The sequence below is a fragment of the Lygodium microphyllum genome, chromosome 9 (assembly GCF_053477565.2).
Source record: "Lygodium microphyllum isolate KBCC chromosome 9, Lygodium_microphyllum_v1.1.10, whole genome shotgun sequence".
NCBI classification, from domain to species: domain Eukaryota; kingdom Viridiplantae; phylum Streptophyta; class Polypodiopsida; order Schizaeales; family Lygodiaceae; genus Lygodium; species Lygodium microphyllum.
The window spans coordinates 139157705-139181891 of NC_141143.1; the positions used below are offsets into that span (position 1 = coordinate 139157705).

Consider the following 24187-nt stretch of genomic DNA (forward strand, 5'->3'; position numbering starts at 1 on the left):
AGACACTTGGGAGGGTGGCTCTGGTGATTGCTATTGTAGAGAGATAGATGTAGTGTCTCCCTCCCATTGATTGAGAGAGTATTTGTCACCCATATTGGTCACACATATAGGCACTACCACTCCTTTGATACTTGGATTTTCTTAGCCATAAATGGATGGCACTTATGTATATGCTTGAGGAATAAATTTTAAGATACACTTTGCAGGATTTTAGAGTAATTGTTGTGGATCCATAAGGCATTTTTAGTAGAAATTTGAAGATTTAAAGCTTCAAAGTTACCATTTATGCAAAGTGTTTGAGGCACATGATGTTGGTTTCAACCATTATTTGGACATTAGTTCCACATGTTTGAGGTAATATTCCATGCTAAGAGACCTTAATTTTTTAAGGAACATGGAGTGGGTAGCCTAGGAGGCAAAAAAGGCCCAAGATTTAAAGAGTTGTGGACCACTTTTAATGGGATCTAGGAAAAGGCTAAAGGAACACTTAATTTGCACAAATTCCCATGAAAGAATCATGGAGAGAGAGAGAAACTGAGAGCAAAAAATAGTGGGTGTTAAATTTTGGGGATATTCTTGATCACTACATGTGGAATATGTATCATCTCTCACAAGAAATATGAAGAATGGATCCTCTTCTCTCTCATCTATGCCATGATGTTAATTTCATGGCTTGATTTGAAGAAAATAGAATGCTAGTCTTCTAGTCTTTCTCTCTCCTTTGCATTTCAATATTTCTCTATCCTCCCTTCTTATACATATAATGGTGATTCTTATGAGAGAAGGGGATTGGGTGCAATAGAGGAAGAGGTGAGAGTGGTATGAAGAAGAATATTTGCAGTGCATTTTTTGACTTTATGAAGGATTTGTTAAGTGTGTTAGTGGCTATCTCAAGTGTTAATGGCCTTGCATTCCACACAATATCTCATACGTGTTACAACACATAAGCAGTTCTAAGTGTAAGTGCTCTAATTTTTATAGTGTAAAAATCCAAATTTAAAAAATCCAATAACAGATAAAATAAGTATTGAACTTAATTTTTAGCACTTCAAAATTTTTTATATTTTTAAAATTTATTATAAAATAATTAGTTAAACTTTTATAACTAAAAATAGGAAAAAATAGTGGAAAATGACTAATAATTAGTAGTATGCTAAGAATCATCTAAGAAACCAAAAAATATATAAAAACATCACACTCTCATCCTCAAAATATGAAAAAGCAAGGGCTTTTTTTCTCCATATGGCACTTTGGTAATATAGAGTTGGTTGGCTCCACTGCCATCCACCATTGTAAGTGTTCCAAATGGTTAGAGTTCTAATAAATATTGCTAAAATGGACTAAATTTTGATGCATATCATATATAGTTTCAACTTGTGTTAGTTTTTTACTCAAGAGTAGCATGAGTTGGGATACTTAAAGCACTTAAGTTTGTGTAGAAACACCGCATATCATTAGAGCATGTTCACAGAAAAATATGGAAAGATTATTTGCTACACTTTGACTTTGTCTTCTTCATTAATGATGCTTGAGAATATTCCATTCACTTATGCATGTAAGCATTATCTTGCACACATTGGCACATATCACTTGTTCTGCATTGACCAAGTGTGTGAGGAAGATTCAAGCTGATTAGTTATGAGGGTTCAAGGATTAAGCAATGAGAAAGAGTGAAGTGAGTGTTATGACATGTGTAAAGAGACCAGGATCAAGTAGTCAAATCCCTAATCAAGTAGTATGCTTATTATTAGAGGCCATGAGAATCAACGGGGAAGGAGTTGGTGCCAATGTTTATGTGGTGTGCTACACATCTTATGTTTGGGCACTCCTGCTTGGAGTTCAAGATAGGTAGTTACTTGATTGGACTACAACATAGTTATTAATGTTCTGAGATATTCCTTCTATCTCAATTGTTCATGGCCGCATAGCCGTAAGGGTTGGTTGTGTGATATCTAACAATGAGCTTAAAGTGTGAGAGAGTCACTATTCAGCCCATTTTAGGTCTCGATAGATGGTGCATTGTTAGGGGTCTTTAGGACTTTCATAAGGGCCTAAGCCTTTAGTTTTTGAGTGTATAAATCTTCTTTTAGAAGTAAAGAAAGAGCTATTTAGGCAAGAACCTAAGCACAAGCTAGAGATCTCTCAAATTCAATGGGAGTAAAATGTGAAGAACAACTAACAAAATTATAGAATTTATTTGCAAATACTCTTGGGTAAATTACTCATGAATATATGTGTGCATCACGTGGGTTCAAAATAATGTATTTTTAAAATACCATTTTTATACTTTTTTTACATACAAAAGGGTGTAATATAAAGGGGCTATTTACAGATTGAATAGAAAAGGGTTATGTTTTATTCAAGAAAAATTCACAGATAAGGATATTTATAAATAGGCCTTGAACGTATGTGATGTAGAGGATATACATATAGTAACTTCCCCTAACAAATACTCCTTGGACCATACTAGTCATGTATCTCTTAAAGTTAGGAGGCCTATTTCCCTCATAGTAAGAGCGGTCCTAGCACATGGAAATGTAGTAGTTTAGCCTTAACACCTAAAATTGGGTGGTCTATTCCTTGGAGGACTAGCCAAAGTGGTGGATCAGCCCCACTTAGTGGTGCCATTAGCACCACCATAGTTGTGTTTCCTAAGCCTATTTCTATATCCATAGCGGTGGCACAACCACCCTTAGTACCCCCTTAAGCAATGCAAATCCCAACTAGCACAACAGCTCTACTCGCTTTAGGGTATCATTGCCTATTTTTTGTAGAAGTCCAAATGAAGATGTGGAATTATATATCAAAGACTTTCAAAAAATTATGTTTAATTTCCAAATCAATGAGGAAGCATATCATTTGATATTCTTCACCATGACTTTGAGGCAAAATGTATCCCATTGGTACTATCAGCTTGTGGTAAATTGGATTGCCCCTATGCAAGCATTCTACACCATTTCATAGAGAGTTTTTCCCTAAAAAGAGGAGCCAATATTGGCCATGTGTCCTAAATGTGACTCGGCAATAAGTTAATGAGAGTGTAAAAGTGTATGCTCAAAAGCTACATGTAGTTTTTTGTTGTTTGGGTAATACTAGCCAATTACACCCTACTGCTAAACTATAATTCTTTTTAAGTGGGTTGGAAGATCCAACTACACTTGAGAAACACAACAAAAAATTCTTTAGATGTAGCTATAGTAGCAATAGAGGAGGCTAAGTCAAGAATTCAAGCTACCTATGTACCAAGAGGGCAAGCCCTCTCAGTCACTAGGTTGGTGCCAAATGCGATGCTACTGGGTTACAATTCGTTACTTGCATTACCCACCAATAACACCCCAATTACTTGCTCTTGTAGTGCCAAATGTGGCCCAACTAAGGCCTACGACATCTATGAGTAGTGGGAAAGCCCTTGTCACAAACCAAGGATACAAATCATAAATCCTAGTATGGAGGTGGCTCCTGAGATCTCTAGATATGAAATCTTTGTATCCAATATGGAGAAAGTCAGGGATATCATGAAGCATTGTATAGATATGATCATGGAACAATACTAGCAAATTACTCTAGATGTTAAATTCTTGAAGTGTTAGCATCTAATGGCAACTAGAAAGCTTGATGATATGGGTCGATTTAGCTGCAAGTGGTGCAGTGATTGGCACCTCTTAAGAAACTAGCCTCATGTGAAGTGTGATATATGTGGCAAGCTAGGTCATATAGCAAATCCTTGTTAGAGTAGGATCAATTCTCTCTAGCAAGGTAGTCAACTACCTTGTCATGTGAATCATCATGCAAATAAAAGGAATACTCAAGGGACGTAAGAAGATCTTGAAAAGGGAAAAAACCACCCTATAGGAAATGATCGGTGGGGTCAATTTAATTGAGATGCTTACAATTAATGACGATGTGGCTCCTAACAATGTTAGAGTGCTTAGTAGGGGTCAAAAATTGACATAGGATTAAAAGAATGGCCCTAGTAAAAGTAAAGCTAATCCTAAGCCTAGTGTGGTTAACAAGAAGATCTTGGATTCTAATAACCCTAAGCAAGTCCTCTTAAATATGAGGGTATTTTAGAGGCACCTAAGGTTAAAAGTAAACAAAAAGAAAAAGCAAAGAAGATTGCTAAGGCCATTAGGAAGCCAAAAGAGCACATGGTGTGGAAAGAGAAGAAAGTCCCTAGCAAACTTTTAGGAGTTTGATTTAGTGAATACTTTATGTGAAGTAAAATCGAATATGAACTTAAGTCACCTAATCCATTTTTCACCTAACATTCATAAGGAATTCAAGAAAATCCTATGAATGGGTTATATTATAGATCATGTTGGTATCAATCAAGTAGATAGTGAATAGTGGGACCATGTGGGAAGACACTTCCCTAAGGTGCAAGTTTATATGGATGGCATTTTGATAGAAAGTGTAATTATGGTAGACTCAGGCTCTTTCATGAATATTATGTGTATGGATTTAATGGAGAGAATAGGTTTACCCATCCAAAAGGATGTCACGACTATCCTGAAAATGGCTGATGATAGTTTGAGACAACCAAAAGGAGTGGTGTCTCAAGTGCATATAACCATAGCACTTAAGACACCACTCCTAGTTGTAAATCCTCAATTTTATAAATCTTGTATCTCTCCAAACCATTCAACATAACTAGTCATATGATTATATATACTTGAATCAATATACCATACAATATCATGTATCTTCTTCTTTCCTGTAACAACATTCATCATATGATACATAATAAATAGATGCTCATTTTTATATTCATTCTATTGTGAAGACGATACATAGTCTCCTTCCTACAATTTACCACTAAGGATATCATCCTTCTTAGCATAACAGTGGGTTGCAATATGATCTGTTTTGCTAAAATAATGAGAAACAATACCAGAATTACCAAAACCTCTGTTCTACCATCCACCTCTTCCTTTAGAGCTTCCTTTGTCTCCAAAGTTTCCATGGTCTCCTGAAACCTACATTTCATTGAACTACTAATTCAACCTGTTTTGTTGGTTATCACTAGCATGTCTCATACCAACCACGGCCTCTTAAAGGGGATCTTCCATGTCCCCTTTTTGAACTTGAGTAAAATTCTGACCTATTAGACACTTCATTCAGATGATTTACCTTACATGTTGACCTCTTTAATGATCATGAGACCAACTCATTAAAAACTAAAAATGGCTTTCACACATATAGAGAAGTGACAAATGATTTTCTGGTCTTCTCATTATTAAGGCCACCAAAAGTAGATGAAACTAGATCATTATCATCAAACACCATATTAGAGATTTTGAAAATTTCCCAAGTCCCACTTTTAATGAATGTCTTACTTTTGTGACTATGTTTATGTTTATCTTTAAAGGGCACTTTGTATGTTACAAATATGAGATCACACATCTTGAAAGCTTAAATGATGAATGTAAGCTATGTGGCTATTAGGAGATTTGGATTTCACCTCTATCTTTTCTAGCATACTAACAAAATATAATGTTGTATGGTGGTGAAAACATAGGAGGCTTAGCTAGTATGGTGGTGAAAACATCAAGGAGACCTAGCTAGTATATATTTAGGAAATTTCTAAGTTTAATGTAAGAATACAAAGGTTTGAAGGAGTGAAGAGAGAATTTAGAATAGAAGAGCCTTAAACATTATATGAAAATATGTTATCATGGCCAAAATTTATAATGTTATGGATTTGAAGATGTTATAATATGTGTTTTTTCTTTTAGATATAGCATCATTTAAAGTGACATGTATAAATTTCATGAACTAGGACCTTAAGAGAGTTACCACTAACTAGGTGTGGTTTAATAAATTGATCAAATACCATATAGTAATAAGTTTGGATAACCTATGATGTGATGGTTCTTTCTTTTTGTGTAAACCAATAGACACAATAATTTCTCACCCCATTTACATGTTTTGTATGTATATGCATAATATATTGATCCGGGTTTTTTACAACCCGGATTATTACCACAAAAATTTGGCCAAAGCCCCTATCAAGAGCTTACCATATCACTTTGGGTTTACTCTTCAAGCACTAGGTATGCTTCATTGCTTCTCGATTATGATAACTCTAGCAAATGGGGGGAACAAGTTCTTAGAAGGCATGTCAATGTAAAGGGTAAAAGGGATGGTTATCTTAGTGAAGATGAAAATGGATTACACCTAGGAGTTGAGTGAATGCATAGATTTTTTAAAGGACTAGCCTCCAACTACACATGGGCTCTGTCTGCATCACTAAGATTTGGAATCTATCACCATCATTAGAGGACACCTCACCATAGTACACAAGTCAATATCCACATCATGGTGTCATTTGGATCTTGCACAAAAGCTTACAAGCATGGACCCCTTTTGTCACATGCTTATATGTATTTATAATCAAAGCAACTTTTAGAAGCCGTTTTTTATAATCTTAATAACTCCCAAGAAAAAGTGAATTTCAAGAAAATTCCCACGTAGCCCGATCGGTTTCGACCTGGTCTACAAAGTTGCAGAAGAAACTTTTTTCAAATTCCTCACGGATTTGAAGTTATGAAGGCGCAGACTGCTAGCTACATGCAATTTTATTCTCTCTTTCACCACACCAACTTTCCACTCTATCCTTCTTGTAAATATATTATAATAATGTGCTTTGGGCACCCACCTCTTGTAATCTAGCTCCATTTCTCTATGTTGTCTACCACCACCCTTGGCTTCTTGCATGATGACCAAGGTGGGGACTTGTCCCATTCACTATGCTCTATATTTTCAAAGATGCCATACATCATCTAGGATTATGTTAATCAAGAAGATTAGCTTAATCTAATCCCTCATGGAGGCTATATAAAGAGCCCATGGAGAATGAAGAAAGAGGGAGGGAGGACAATGACAAGTCCATGAGAGCACTCTAGAATATCCTCATCTCTTTGAGGTAAGCTATGAGTGAGTTCTTTTATTATGTAGCATAATGGCAAGCTTCCTCTACCTCTTCTCCTATTATCTCCCTCTCTTCTCATCTTCTCATTCCATGTAGCATAATGGCAAGCTTCTTCTACCTCTTCTTCTCTTGTCTCCCTCTCCTCTCATCTCTCTCTCTTATATTCCAATATGGTGTCTAGTACATATATTCTCTCTTGTAAATTTGTGTCTTGGTTCTCTTGATTCTCTTTGAGAAAAGGGATGTCCTAGCCCATCCTCCCTTTGGCTAGGTGGTGCCCCTCTTTAGTTCTCTTAGTGAGGATTGGAGGTTGGATGGGTAAGAGGCAACCCGTTCATCATTTCAGCCCTCATTTTTGGTGCCCCCGCTGAGGACATTCTCAACCACAATTCTCTACCTCCTTATGTGGAATGATACAACACATGGTGGTGCATCCTCTACAACAAATTCCCCAAGTGGCTCTTCCTCAACGCCTTCACCAACTATTTTTGAAGCTGGTCGAAGTCCACGACTCCCAGAATTGTCTCTTAAAGAAGCTCAAGAAAGAAAGTATGCCTATCGGATGACGGCACGCATGCGGGTAAAAGGTGTTCACTTTAGAAATTTCATTATCTCACAAGGGAAAAAAATATGTTGCCATCAATTGCTAGGTTCTCATAATTGTGGTGAGTGTTTTGCAAACAAAGTGAAAGCCCTTCCGAGAGGTCCTCGTCTCCAAATCATCAAATCCCTCTCTCTCTCTGGCCTAATCCACATCAAAGGAGGACAACTATGCATGAACGGTGTGGAGTTTTGTAGAAGTGCAAAGTATGGAGACTACCTTCAACTGTTGTTAGCTCGAAGGTTGTGTGTGGTTGAAAAGGTGGCCATCACACCTTATGAAATATATGTCACCGAGGATGGACACACCAAGGCAAGAACAATCACTGGTGAGCAAATTCTCCGTATAGCAAAGTTGGTGGGTTCCAAAAAGAAACACTTTGGGAAAAATGCTTCATAATTCAAGAAAGTACGTTCCCTCTACTCCCTTAAGTAGTCTCCACCCATGAATAATAATAATGGCCCGAATTTCTACACCTTCCACTCTGTACAAAACATCCGAGTTAATGTATGCATCAGTAGGAAGATTTTCTTCCAGCAACATCTTGTGATGTACTTTGGGGCTGAAAGATTAAGAGAGATTCTTGTATCACCAGAACCTATAATCTTCCCAATGCTAGACTATAATGCATCCTTCAATGTACATGTCTTTATCCTATTATAATAGTTTCTCATGAATCAGAACGAGTTGTATGGACCTATTCGTCCACTTGCTATGCAAACTGTGCATATTGTAGCTAGCACAAAGCTTAGATTCCAAGGCATTATTAGAAGCATACTGGGGCCTAGACGTCTTGCTGAAATCAATGCATCTGTGAACCCATTCATCCTTCCCCTTATAAAATACAACCTAAGTCTAGACGTTTTTATCTTCATACTCTACTAAGGTAACATGGCATTTCCAAGATTTTTTGGGCACAAAGGGGAGAAAGCTCTAGACTTTTTGGATGACTTAGAAATGGCCTTCCTAGTCACAGGCCGGGATGATGAAGCAACCAAAGTACGGGCCTTCTCTTTAGTTCTAAAGGATGATGCTCGAGTGTGGTATCAAGCTCTCCCGGAGGCTACAAGGGGTAATTGGGAGAATCTCAAGACTGCATTCATGCACAAGTACCAAGATACAGAGCCACCTGAAGATATTTGGAGACAACTCTTAGATCTTCGCCAAACCGTAGCAAGGGAATACCAAACCTATGAAGGCATGTTTATAAAATTGTGGGATAAATGGACAGCATCTTTAGCCGAGGGAGAAAGAGTACCTGATTGCCTTAAGAAAGATTGTTTTCTGGCCGGACTCCATCCTCTACTAAGGGATAAGGTCAAAGGAAAGTTTCCCACATCCTATGAAGAATCAGTCACTTATGCGAGGGAGAAAGATAGAAAATTGAAGTATCAAGCCCAGTTGAAGGGGGGAGTTGAGCCCATACAGGTTTTACCAACCATGCCAAGGCCTAGAGAAATAGCAAAGGCCCCAACTGAATCGGAGATACCACAGCAAGAGCTCCTACAACGCATTACTAATCAACTTGAAAGCCTTTCGTTAAATTTGGTGCAAGGAGTACAACCCCCTCCCCTCATAAATGAAGGCAATCGAGGTCCAAGAAGACAAGAAAGAGAGTATGTTTGCTATAATTGTGGGGAGACTGGCCATGGTATGTACTTTTGCCCTCATCCTAGGCGTTTTCCAGGAAATGGGTTCCAACCAAGAAGGAGGGGACAACAAGTGACACCACCTAGGGAAAGGTTTGTTCCACCGAATCCAAGGCCTCCACCACCAGTTCAAGTTCTCTAGCATCCTCGACCACTTGCAGAGGTGCCGCCCTTGCCTGTCCAACCGCCATAGAATCATGATGTTAGGATAATTAGTTTAGATGAGAGTGATGTCAAAGGGAAGGCCAAATTAGTAGAGGTTGAAGCAATGCCGGTGAAGAAAGCCCGGAGAATTGAGAAGATGGAGCCTACACCACCAAAGGAGGTTGAAAATATGGAAGAGGAGGCAGAGTCATCAATGGCTGCAAAGACACGCAACAGTAAAAAGAGGAGGGCTCGCTCACGCCGACACATTGAGCCAGATGATTTTCCCTTGGGTAAAGGTACTAGAGCTTATGATTTGCTTGCTGATGTGAGGAATCAAGGGCCAAAAATTTCATGGCCACAATTACTACATCTATCTCCAACAGTGCGGCGACAATGGTCAAAGATGGTAAGCATTAGATCCATGAAGAATAGACATGTGAATGCAATCCAGGCTAGAAAGATGAAAGATATTGTGCCTCTAGTGGAAGCCGAAATCAATGGGCAGAGAGTGGCAAAGACATATGTGGATGGAGGTGCAGAGATTTGTGTCATGACGGAAAAGTTGATGCATCGTTTGGGATTAGAGGTAAATGAAATTACTAAATTTGGGGCCAAAATGGCTAACAATGTGATAGTAAATTGTTTGGGAGTTATAAAGAAAGTCAAGGTAAAGGTGTGTGGAGTGCAATTGGAGCTTGACATGTATGTGATGCCAGTGAAGGGGGACGGCTATCCGCTCATTCTTGGGCGACCATGGCTAATGGGAATGAAAGCCAGACAAGATTGGGAGACAGGGGCTTTAGAGCTAAGGCCACAAAAGGGGCTGCATAAAAAATGGAAGAGCACTATCTACAACATGAAGGAGGGCCGACAGGAGGATCTTGTGTTAGAGACCACCACTGATGAATGGAGTTCCAGCGAGGGTTGGTCATCTATGACAGAGGGAGAGTCTTCTAATGAGGAGAAAGAAAGCTTTCTAGAAGTGATGGGGATTACATTAAAAGGGCCTTCTAGTAGTGAAATTCCGCAGCAGCTTCCAAAGGTCGAGAAGGAGGGGTTAGAAAAAATGTTGGCTAAGGATCTATCAGTTGAGGAGAAGGCAGCCTACATGGAAGTGGTGATAAAACACTCTGCACTTTTTATTTCTGATTATGAACACATCACAGGTGTGACAGCAGTACAACATCACATTAATCTAAAAGAGGGAGCACGGCCAGTGGTGCAGCGACTACGACGATTGGGAGTAGTTCAACAAAACGCTCTACTCACTGAGGTGCAACGACTTTTAAAGGCAGGCTTTATCTATCCAATAGGGGATTCAGAGTGGGTTTCACCTGTGGTGGTGATACCCAAGAAGAATGGAAAATGGAGGATTTGTGTGGATTACAAGCCGCTAAATGCTGCAACTAAGAGAGATCACTTTCCTCTTCCCTTTCAGGATGAAATACTCAACGAGGTGGCCGGGCATGAGAGATACACTGTTTGTGATGGGTATTCAGGTTATTTCCAGATTCGAATAGCTGAGGAGGATCAACAGAAGACCACCTTCATTACACCTTGGGGTTGTTTTGCTTACAAAGTAATGCCATTTGGATTAATAAATGCCCCAGCTACCTTCCAGCGATTCATGAATTATGTCTTCCAACCATATTTTGGAAAATCCGTCAGGGTCTTTATTGATGATTTTTGTATTTATAGTTCTAAGGCTTTACATCTAGGAAAGGTGGATGAAGCTTTCAACCGCCTTGCACAAATGGGGGGGGCAGTTAAACCATGAGAAGTGTCGCATTGGCGAAAGCAGTGTAACTTTGTTAGGGCATGTCTTAAGTGAGAGGGGCATTGAAGCAGATCCAAACAAAGTTAAGGCCCTATTGGCGGTGCCATTACCATCTTCTGTGAAGCAACTAACCTCTTTCATTCAAAAGGTGCGATATATGGGGCGGTTCATTCATCTCCTCTCCCAATTAATATTTCCACTGCAACAGTTAACCCACTCTGAGGAGCTCTTGTGGAGTGACGAAAGCGAAAGGTGCTTTCACGAGGTGAAGAAGGCTCTTAGCACCCTTCCTATAATTTTACAACCTTGTTGGGATCAGGAGTTTTTTGTCAATCCGAGTTTTGGGGAAGATACTCTAGGGGAGCACTAATACAAAAGGATGCTAAAACTGGCCTAATGAGACCGGTTTACTTTTCTAGTAGAGTAATGACAGCATCAGAATGAGGGTACAAGATGGTCGAGCTGATGGTTTTGTCTCTAATGTTTGCTGTAAGAAAGTTTCGTCCTTATCTTCTCCCTAGGCCATTCACAGTGATCACGACAGAAGAGTATTTTCCCTATGCCTTACAGCACATGGATGTTTCAACCAGAATCGCTAAGTGGGTCATACAACTCCAAGAGTTTGACTACACCTTCAAGGTGGAGGATTCTACTCGAGCTTGCATAGCTGATTTGTTGACTCATAGATGCCATCAAAAGAAGGAAAAGGAGAAGGGAAAGGTAAAAGAGGAGACACCTCCTCTTGAGGAGCCACCGCGGGTGGAGAATGCCCTTGCCCTCTACTTTGATGGAGCCTACAAGCGTATTAAAGACAAAGCGGCAACAGGAATAGTGGTGTTCAGTCCCCAAGGTGACAAACTTTATGGAGAAGGTATTAGCTTGGAGGATGTCCATTCTAATAATGAGGTAGAATATCAAGCCTTGCTTTTAGGTTTGAGGTGGTGTCTTTCACATGGTGTCACTCGACTGAATGTTTTTGGGGATTCTATGCTAATTGTTAAGCAAATGAAAGGAATCTGGGCTTGTAAAAATGATAACTTAGCAGTGAAAATGAGGGAAGCTAAAACTCTCATGAGAAAGCTACAGAAAGCCCAAATCTATTTTGTGCCAAGGCACACAAATGGCGACGCAGATGCTCTAGCAGCTGAAAAATTGAAAGAGGTAATGGTTGGAATCATTACAGTAAAGCTTCCCTTGTTTCAGGGTAAGTTTCAACTACAAGATGTGCTTTATTCTCTTGAGCAAGGTGAGGCATCTACACATATGAGTAAAAGTGAGAATAGGTGGCTAGGTACTAAGGCCACTAAATACCGCTTGATAAATGATGTGTTGTATTGCAAAGGAAAGGATGCAGTGCTTAGAAGGGTGCCAACAGCAAAGGAGATTATAGATGTGATTAAGAGCTGCCATGAAGGGGTTTGTGGCGGACATTTTGCTCAAGAAATAACCAGTAGGAAGATTCTCCAAGCCGGTTTTGTGTGGCCTAGTCTACATCGAGATGTGCAACATTGGTGCCGCACTTGTGACAATTGCCAAAAGGCCGGACCAAGGAAGCTAGTGCATGAGGAACAAAATCCCATAACTACATATGGCCCATTTGAGAAATGGGGGATTGATGCAATAGGGCCACTCCTAGGAACTCAATCTGGCAAGGAATACATCATAATGGGAGTGGACTACATGACGAGGTGGGCAGAGGCTTCAGCAACTAGTAGGATCACAGCCCAAGAAGTGGGAAAATTTGTGTTTGAACATATTTGTTGCAGGTTTGGCACACCTTTGGAAATTCTCTGATCGAGGTCCTGGTTTTAGGGAGAACCTAGTAGGGGAGCTAATGGAAAGGCTAAAAATCAAGCACAGGCATTCTACTCCCTACTATCCACAGTGTAATGGTTTGGTCGAAAAAGTGAATGGGCTGATTTGTAAGATAATTACCAAGCAGGTACACATGCACCCCAAGCACTGGGATAAAAAATTGAATGCAGCTCTTTGGGCCTACAGGACTTCATTCAGAACCTCACTTGGCTATACTCCATTTCACCTCGTTTATGGCCAAGAGGCTTTGCTTCCTATAGAGGTGGAATTGGCCAGTTTGCGTGTTTTAGTAGCCAGTCAAGAGAAGAATCAAGATAAGAAGTTAGAGGAAAGGATCTTGGATCTAGAGAGGCTGGAGTTAGATAGAGAAGCAGCAGTCCAACACTATTCCATGCAGGCTAAAGAGAGGAGGAAGACCTTTAACAAGAAGCTGGCTAGCAAACACATAAGGGAAGGATCACTTGTGCTACGCTATGATAACCGCTTTGATAACAGAAAGGATGCTAAACTTGTGTTCAAGTGGGAAGGGCCATTCATGGTCATAAGGAGATATCCAAATGGCAGCTATAAGCTAGGAGACATGGATAGGAAGGTTCACAAGACAAGGGTAAATGGATGGCGGCTGAAACCTTATTTTCAAAGAAATATGAACACTTTGGAGCAGTCATTCAATGAAGAGCCACCAATGAGGGGGTGCAGTCCTCCTTGCTCTATTGGACCATCATTATCAAGCTAGAGGCATGAATACCTCTAGCCTAAGGGGAGGGCTAATGATCCGGGTTTTTTACAACCCGGATTATTACCACAAAAATTTGGCCAAAGCCCCTATCAAGAGCTTACCATATCACTTTGAGTTTACTCTTCAAGCACTAGGTATGCTTCATTGCTTCTCGATTATGATAACTCTAGCAATTAGGGGGAACAAGTTCTTAGAAGGCATGTCAATGTAAAGGGTAAAAGGGATGGTTATCTTAGTGAAGATGAAAATGGATTACACCTAGGAGTTGAGTGAATGCATAGATTTTTCAAAGGACTAGCCTCCAACTACACATGGGCTTTGTCTGCATCACTAAGATTTGGAATCTATCACCATCATTAGAGGACACCTCACCATAGTACACAAGTCAATATCCACATCATGGTGTCATTTGGATCTTGCACAAAAGCTTACAAGCATGGACCCCTTTTGTCACATGCTTATATGTATTTATATACATATGGGGGACTAAAGTCAAAGCAACTTTTAGAAGCCATTTTTTATAATCTCAATAACTCCCAAGAAAGCGAATTTCAAGAAAATTCTCGCGTGACCCGATTGGTTTCGACCTGGTCTACAAAGTTGCAGAAGAAACTTTTTTCAAATTCCTCACGGATTTGAAGTTACGAAGGCGCAGACTGCTGGCTACATGCAATTTTCTTCTCTCTTTCACCACACCAACTTTCCACTCTATCCTTCTTGTAAATATATTATAATAATGTGCTTTGGGCACCCACCTCTTGTAATCTAGCTCCATTTCTCTATGTTGTCTACCACCACCCTTGGCTTCTTGCATGATGACCAAGGTGGGGACTTGTCCCATTCACTATGCTCCATATTTTCAAAGATGCCATACATCATCTAGGATTATGTTAATCAAGAAGATTAGCTTAATCTAATCCCTTATGGAGGCTATATAAAGAGCCCATGGAGAATAAAGAAAGAGGGAGGGAGGACAATGACAAGTCCATGAGAGCACTCTAGAATATCCTCATCTCTTTGAGGTAAGCTATGAGTGAGTTCTTTTATTATGTAGCATAATGGCAAGCTTCCTCTACCTCTTCTCCTATTATCTCCCTCTCTTCTCATCTTCTCATTCCATGTAGCATAATGGCAAGCTTCTTCTACCTCTTCTCCTCTTGTCTCCCTCTCCTCTCATCTCTCTCTCTTATATTCCAATATGGTGTCTAGTACATATATTCTCTCTTGTAAATTTGTGTCTTGGTTCTCTTGATTCTCTTTGAGAAAAGGGATGTCCTAGCCCATCCTCCCTTTGGCTAGGTGGTGCCCCTCTTTAGTTCTCTTAGTGAGGATTGGAGGTTGGATGGGTAAGAGGCAACCCGTTCATCATTTCAGCCCTCAGTATCAATATCTTTTGTTCAAAATTTCTATCTATCTTGACAATATATGAGCAAGATGGATATTGGCTTTGGCCAAAATCAACTAGCTTCACTCTTTGACTAGCTAAATGAGCTTTCATATCATAAAATGAAGATTTATATACCAAGCTAGAAGTTTATGATTTTTCTCAGACCAAAGATTTAACCTTTGACCAATGGTTTGTGTTTTCAAAGAAATATACATAAATTTTATTATTAATTAAGACTTATTTGTTAGCTAAGACATAAAGTATAAAATTGGACTTAAACAAATTTATAAGAAATTTTAACATAATTAACTAATGTTATTGAAAGAATAAAAAACATTAAGTAGATTCTCTCATTGATATTTGTGGCATTTCAAAACACCAAGATAACTACATAAAACACTTTAAATTTCTAACAAGCATATATTTCATAGCTATGCAAAAGCCCTTAATGTAAGGGATATATTTACTATGGAAGTCAAAATTAGTCCATATAGAGTCACTGCCTTGTTGTATCATGTATATTGGAAAAATACAACTTTTGTAGATTTTGTATAAAACATTTAGCTACACTACCATTTATGAAATGTTTGTGATATCCTAACTCATGAGCAAGTTGCATTGCTTTCCATATCTCTCAAAGTAGAGACTAAAGGAGTTTGCTTCAACTTGGATAATTGTGAGTTATTCAATGTAAGTGACAGATGACGTGAGGCATTTGTTGAGTATGTTTGTATAATAGATGGTCATAAAGTATAAAATAAGATTTAGACCACTTTATAAGAAATTTAAACACAATTAACTAATATTATTGAAAGAATAAAATTTTTTAAAGTAGATTCTCTCATTGGTATTGGTGGTGTTTAGAAACACCAAGGTAACTACATAAAACACTTTAAATTTCTAACAAGCATATATTTCATAGCCATGAAAAAGCCCTTAATGTAAGGGATATATTTATTATGAAAGTCAAAATGAGTCCATATAGAGTCACGGCCTTGTTATATAATGTATATTGGAAAAATACAACTTTTATAGATTTTGTATAAAACATTTCGTTGCACTACCATTTATGAAATGTTTGTGATATCCCAAATCATGAACAAGTTGCATTGCTTCCATATCTTTCAAAGTAGAGACTAAAGGAGTCTGCTTCAACATGGATAATTGTGAGTTGTTCAATGTAAGAGATGGATGAGGCGAGGCATTTATTGAGGATGTTTGTATAATAGATGGTCTCTTGAAGCAAGAAGTAATTGAAGGTTGAACATATATACCATCTTTATCAATCATGGTCTTGTTTGGTGTTGATGATAAAGATAAAATACCATCATTCTCTGCTCTAGTCCATTCATCAATGGCAACCTTGAATTGAGCATACAATTCATGTCCATGTTGAATTAGATCCTGTCCATATCGATCAAACTTGATGACTTCACGTGCATCATGGTATTTTCTTAAGCGAGTCAAATATGGTAGAAGTTCTTTGATCAAGATAGAGTCTCCACGATCAATATCAAATATTTTTGGATAAATGTAATTCTCAACAGGATTTGGACATCCTTTGTAAGGACTATCATCTATGAGAATAGTCTTGGTATGTTGACAAACATCTCCATATTGATCCCATACATACTTCAGAGGCTTGAACATTACTTCTACTCCCATCTTATCTGGTCTATATATGATTTTGAGTCGATGTCCATGACATTGTTCTTGGCCCCAAATCATGAAGAAATGATACTTCCTTTTTCCATGGATCTCCAAGCACTTAATAACTACCATGACATTCTTATGTAAAGCTATTGACCAAACTCCCACTTGGAATCTTGCAAATAAGGCTTCAAGAAACTTTATACATCTTGGTCGAAGAACAAGCCAGTGCTTTCCCATTTGAAAGCTTGGAAACCTTTTAGACTTAGCAAAGCATCGTTGTAAAAGAAAACCATTGAGATCAAGTATTACACATAATTGTGTTACATTTCTTATCAAGGACACATCAATCACATCATCATGCTTTACTGTTGTTGAATCTGTTAGATATCCAACCATAGATGTCTTAGTTGAAGTTACAAAGAAGAAAAAGAAGCACTTTAGATTCATTTACTTCGTCATCATTCTATCTAATGTTTGAGCTATGAACTAGCATAGAACACTAAAGCAATTTAATTTCACATTGACAAATACATGTATCGGTACTACTTAATAAATGATGTCTTAAGAACAGATACATTTGACCATGTGGACAAATCTAACCAAGAGTAATATCATAAGGTGAAAAAAATATATATGATGATTTCTTTGAAGTAAAATCTATTCTAATAAATTCATTTTTCCATACCTACTTTGTATCACTAATTATAAGTATGCTTGAGATACTAGCAATAGATTCTTGTAATTAGTTGTAAAAATTATCTTATCATTATAATATTAAACATACTCGGTTTCTAAAGAGGTCTTCAAAATGGCATGTACAAAGAAGGTGTTTATTAGTCCTAATTATTAAAAGAAAATTTAAACATGATACTTTTGACCATGTGACCAAAACTATGTCACATATAAGTGACACATGATAGTTTAATTGAGATAAGCTATACTCTATTTGGATAAGTTTTCATTGTTTCTTCTTAAGGACTAACCATTCTATTTTTGAACTAGTTATATCTCATAGATATTTAAACTCATGCATTATAACAAGGATTTTAACTTAATATTTACACATCTCAAAAGTTACTTTGGAGATGAAATCTTTGTTGCAATATTTGCTATTCAGGTAAAACTCCTTTGGGAGATGCAATGAATCTTTTTTGGGCTGTGCAATATATTGTTGGCCATCTTATCCTAAGATACATGCATAGATATACTCTAGTGATGTAGTAAAAGAGGCTATAAGAGATAAGTGATTTGACCATGTGGACAAATCTAACCAAAACTAACATGACAAGATCATTACACAACACATATAAGAGTTTAATTGAAATAAGATCTAAAATAGACTTAAGTAAATTTTACATAGCTAGCGCAAACTTTTCATTATGATAAGTATTCTTACACACTAGATTACAATTAAACAGTTATCCTTACAAAGGATGATAAATTTTAATGAGCTCTTTAATACTATTTTAGCAAAAGATTTACTTAAATAGATTTTTTATACCAAACATGCTTGCTACCTTTTGTAAAAAATTAATAAACTAAAGACAGTTTCTTTAAGTAATATCGCCAAAGAAAGAAAATATTACAAATGCTAATAGAAGTAACTTCTCAAGAAAAAAATCAAAATTACATCAATGTGTCTTCCTTGATGAAAGGAGAAGGAATGGAGTTTAAACACCTGAAGTAGCCTTTAATTTCTCTTTCGTAATTAGACTTACTATATCTTGGCTTGATTCTTCTATGTCCTCGGGTGGTATTTCAAGAACTTGAACTTTAGTAGGAGGAACCTCTTGGGAGTTTGAATTCTGTTTGGCACTTTCATGGACCCTCCACAATTGTGCTTCAACCTCTCTTTGCTCTTGAGTGTTGCAAACCATTGCAATAGTCTTCATATGATTTACTAATGCCACCTTAGATGCAAGTCTACTTGCATATACATCAAATACAACCTCATGAGCATCATTGAATGCTTTGATTGCAGTTTCCATGACTTTCATTTTCTTTCTCAAAATGGCATTTGCAATCCTTTGTTCTTCTTCAAGATCTTCATCATTGCACTCCTTGTCCAAGCCTTCAAAGTCCAAAATGGAAGGCTTGTTTTGGCATTTTTTATATATTGCTCAAAATTGATGAAGCTTTTCTCCATGGTCACTAATGTCAATACCACAAAAGAACCTATAGATCCAAAAGTAAACGTTCTATCCATTGGTAGGAAGTCAACACTACCAACTAGCATGTGATACTTGCAAGAAATGCTTTCAAAAGCATTTTTCAAAGCTCTAATTTGCTTTCGATCAAGAAATGATAATAACATGAATTTTTTAGGTTCACATGTCATTTGTAGTAGAGTGGATACAACCTTTCCAAACTTTATAGAGTCCCATTTCATTCCCTCAACTCCATGTGTTGCATCTGGAACAACAACCCCAATGCTAATTGGATCTCTGTAAACATTATATATAAGATCAAAGGTCTCTAGATTTCATTTGACAATACATACACGCCACGGGGAAGTAGTGGAGGATTGAAGAGGATTTTACTTTTTTTCCAATTAGGAAGTTCACAATATCTTTTGCTCCATTTGGTAGGGACCCTGCATCAGTTCCATGTGTGAGCTTCTTTTATACCCAATCAATGCAAATGCCTAAAATCTTTGTGTAAACTTCATAATTGATATCATAATCATCAACAAGATCTTCCCAAGTCTCCATCACAGTGCTACTTTCTAGAACCGAAGCATTGAAAGAGTGACTAGTTTCTCCTTTAGGACCCTATCTTGCTTGATTTTCTTAGCCCTTGTTTCCATGTCAATCATATATTCTTATCCCATTTGTTTCTAAGAAAAAGGATATGACCTTCATTGATCTCCTCTTGTAGTGTAAGGATGTCTCCATCCTTTAAACCCATAAGGCAATGAAATGCAGCTGGAGAAGGTTGCCTTCTCTTTTTTCTCGAACTCTCCTCTTGGGATATAAGCTCACCTCTAGAGTATCCCTTCATGATTTTGATCCAACTATCAAATATTTCTTGGGAGCTAACAATCATATGGAAATCTCTAGATGCACTCTAATGTATGCCACAAATCTGTGTTAAAAAAAAGATCAAAATAGGGAGCATAGAACAAAAGAAAGAGCATCGCACTAATCTTCACAAAAAGATAAGGTAAGCTTATACGTAATTACTTTCATGGTACTCTTTGAGAGCTTGTATTAGAAAGCCCTTGTTGGGGTTATCTCTTAATTGTTGAAGTTGCTCAACATAAGGGGCATTCTTCATAACATTATGTGATTCCATATTTGTCATTGGTAAAAGCTCAATGCACATTTCTGCATGACAATCAACTAATATTCTAGCATTTCTCGTGGTGTATAAATGCTTGGTTGCTAGACAACGTGCAGTATTACTCTGAATATATATCTTTGCTGCATGAATTGAGTGAAGCCTTGATATAATCCAATAACTATAAGTGTCCAACTTATTAGCATCCACCTCATCATGATGCATGGGTCTCTTCTCATTGTTGTCTTGTACAAAAGGCATACAATGTTGTTGCTACTGGATTCATGGGATTCTTTATGAAAGACATGGTTAGCTTCTCTACATAATCCCAACACAGTGGCCTATAAGCATACAAAGGAGGTGCCTCATAGCACCTATCAAAACTAGAATAGGAAATTGTATTGTTGAACCAAATGGAAAGAATTTTTCAAACATGTAAAATCCTAATTCTTCCTTCTTACCCTTCTTCTTAACTATCTCAGGAAAATCGTTCTACTCCCTTGACCTCAAGAGAAATTATTGGCTTTGCAAGTGTAACTTCTAGCATGGAAGGTAAAGTGGCATCATTCTTAGTAGTGTTAACAACCATACTAACAACAAGAGCTTGTGATAAGGAACTTTGTTGAGGTGATTTTGACTTTGAGCTTGTGGGATTCGGTGAATTATTTTCTTCTTGAGGAGTAGGTGAAGATCTCAAGTCTACTTGTTTATCTTGGAGCTTCATTCTTTTGTTGGGGCGATCACTTTTTCTTGATAGGGAAAGTAGCTCACTATTTTGGATAGCTTGGAATGCTGATATAATGTCTTATGTGCCCTTTATCTCCTCAAATAAGGTCCATCCTATTGTTTTCAAAGAGTATTCTTCGTCCTCTTTAATACGGGAAAAGTAAAATGACAAAGGATCAAGTTTGTATACTACATTTTTCCCCTTGATCTTAACAAGATTACATGGTATTCTCTCTTTCCTAGCACACCCATCTGTTATCTTGTCTATGACACCATCTTGTTGAAAAAATACAATATTACTCTTTAAAGTAAATAAGAGAACATTGTCAGCCCTTTTTTCTTGATTGTCATAAACATCCACATACCATGGATACACAAAATCACCAGTAACTCCATCAATGGTTTGGGTCTCCTTTTTGGACGTGCTATCTTTCTTTGCCATGAGACTTGGCTCAATGGAAGTCTTGGCCAATTATCCTTGGCGGCATCATACATGTTGAAGATATAAGTATTGAAATATATCGAAAGGAAGATCCAAGCTATCCTTAAAACCAGTACATTGATAGCTTATAAATGGAAGGTAGTTCTAAGATTATTCGCAAGGGTCTGATGTTGCCACCTAGAAAACTCCTTGCTAAATAAAACCCATGGAAAGGCCATGTATTTTACTTGATTGTGTTGAACTTTTGAAAAGTGGCTTAAAATTCGATTAGATATGCATATAAGGGAGCAAGAAACCCTCTTCAAGACTAAGTGGTTTCTAGTTCCCACCATAACTAACCATTAGCCCATGGCATAACCATGTGTAAAGTGCTGCAAGTATCCATTCCTCACGCTTTTAAATGTTAACAATATACCTTGTCTTATAATTACTATGGAACTAAACCAAGGCCAAAACTTACTCATGCAACCTCTATGAAGCATGCTTAAGGGTGTTGTATAATAATTCTATCTATAAATCACTTTCCTCCCATATTAAAAGCTAGTCCTAGAAAATGGAACATTGTATGTGCAATATGTTTGTTATATCCTTCATTGCCCTGTATTAATCACGAACTTAAGATAGATAGTGTTATTGGTTGTTGGTATAAACATGATAATGTTATTAAATAACATATTTGAAAGCTAGTATATTATGGTGTTCCTATATGAGGTTGATATTTCTTATAATTCATTTATCAAAGAGTCTTCATGAAGTGGCTGAAGTGGCTTTAGCAAAATCAAGGGAAGCTCTATTGGGAAGGAGTCCTTTGCGATAAAAGTCCTTCACGTAGTCTCCAAAAACCACCTCCTTGTAGAGGGGTGGCTCATCCTCACTGACCAGACTAGACAAAGGGGCAATCTTGGTGTCTTCTCTGGGTCCAAGGAAAAAAGCTACTGACATCCTCGCCTTCTTTGAATTGGTTATCACTCTATGCTCAGTGCTCTTATACCTCCCATTGCTCAAAAGCTAGAATAGCACACACACAGTAGTGCATCAGTAAAGCCCTTTAGAAGAACAACACATAACTTCTGATGGCCACATTGGGGATGTTATAGGTCGATGTACGTGTCGTGACAACCTCAAACAACAAACGTTAACTTATATTCAGCTTTAGCTCTCGATGTATACCTGGATTTGATCTCCGAGATTTATCACAAAAGTATTAAGGAGTGGCTTTACTTCAATCCAAGAATCCCCCTTTTTGATCTGTAGCCCTGGCACTTCATCTTGCAGCAGAACTGTTAGGGAGTGCATGTCAGAGTGCCCAGATATGCCAAATGTTAGGCTGGGATCAGGACACGGAGGATAGCAGTTCACAGCCATTACCAGCCTTGGTATATTTGGCAAGGAAGCCTTTAAATACTCTGCGCTAAGACCCAAGCTCTCAAAAATGACTTTGTACAACTGATTTGCAAGTTTCTCTACGCTTGTGCGATAGTGAATGAAGGCTTGCCTGTGTAGGAGGCAAGCAACAGTTTTAGCATCAATATCGAGCAAGGTTTGATCAACAGTAGCTCAGCCATATGGGGCATCAAATGCATTTAATGCATGCGGCGGGAGCTGTGAAGCGGCGGTACTTGACGAAGTTATGGCTACAATCAATCATAAATTAGATGCTCAAGTTATGGCAGGTTTGAAATGACCAGGTAAGACATCAAGATGACAACGAAATCCGTACGTAAGAGGGTTGCTGTGCACATGATTTTGAGATACCTGCAAGTTTCAGGAGCTATCTCGAAGCCACTGCATGACTTTTCTGGGAGGTCGCGGACATACAGAACATCTCTCCAGTTTCTGACTTTCTCAACAGAAGGATTGAAGCTGGTGGCATAGGCTACCGGGGCCTCGAACTCCTGACTGCGATACTTGTTGCGGACAGCTGCAGGTTGCTGGAAGAAATCATGGCAGGCCTTCTTCATGCCATCGACAACATCCTCTGGGACACCATGGTTGATAACCTGCGAATCAGATGCGACAATTGTAATTAACATGAGCACCATATTACATGCGTGCCTCCGTCTTTTGCAGAGAGGAGGCAGCTGATCATCCGTATGCATTGAAGCGAAACTTGATTGAAAACAGAGGAGTAAAATTGAGAATATTCATGATGAAGGTCTATACCTGGAAGAAGCCCCATTCTTGGCAGGCGGAGGCGATGGATCGGAGGAGGAGGGGTCTGTGGTAGGGAGAATGAAGGTGGGCGAGGTCGATGATGGGGATATTATCATTATCATCGTTACAATTGTGATCAGAAGCTGCAAGAGGTTGGGGTCTGTCGTGGGGCGGTCGGATGAAGGGGAGGGGCACCTCCTCGATTCCGCCGTCGACGATTTCTTTGATCCCGAAGGAAAGGCCAGCAACAGCTGGGGCACTCATATCTGATCTCTCTCTCTATCTCTCTCCTTCCTTATGAAAGAGAGAGAGAGAGAGAGAGAGAGAGAGAGAGAGAAACTTTGCCAACTCTGATGAGACCCGCCAACAAAGAGCCAAAAGATTTCCATCCTTTTTAAAAAAAATATAAAACAGAAAGTTGTATTATGAAGGGGGAAATATATAGGTGGATAGTGTAGCGGTAGATACTCCCAAAGGGAGAAGCTTAAATTGTTACACGAGTAAACCAATTACTTGGTTGGGTAGGAGTTGAAGGCCAATTGACTTGGCAACTGGGTGTAAAGTGACTGTGTATGAACTCAAAACATAACTGCTGCCACAGAAGGGCTAAAAAACTAGGGGCCCGAGAATGGGACTGGGCGAGTGTTTAGGATGGCTTCTTTCAAATAGAGGAGGATCTCAGCAGCTTCCCGTTCTTTGGTCTGCAATGTCTCCTTCCTCTCGTTTTTCTCCATTGGATTATTCCTTTGCATTGCCCACTTTGCTTCGTTGCTCCAGATAATCGTCTTCATGTCGGCCACCTGCCACCAAACTAAGAAGGTGAATAAGGGCTTTGGTTTGGAGTTCTTATCTTTAAACACCCAATCATTCTTAGAGATCCAAATAGC

General features: G+C 38.4%; 1 protein-coding gene across 1 annotated transcript; it reads right to left on the minus strand.

The window, feature by feature from the left end:
- Positions 1-19303: 19303 nt before the first annotated feature.
- On the minus strand, positions 19304-23608 carry LOC148031643 (fe(II)/2-oxoglutarate-dependent dioxygenase 4-like). The gene is made up of 4 exons (XM_087685228.1): positions 23310-23608; positions 22902-23146; positions 22317-22641; positions 19304-22154 (listed from the first exon to the last, which is right to left on the minus strand). The coding sequence occupies exons 1-4, from the start codon at positions 23562-23564 to the stop codon at positions 21894-21896; spliced, it is 1086 nt and encodes a 361-aa protein (XP_087541354.1). The 5' UTR covers positions 23565-23608; the 3' UTR covers positions 19304-21893.
- Between the last annotated feature and the right edge of the window lie 579 nt (positions 23609-24187).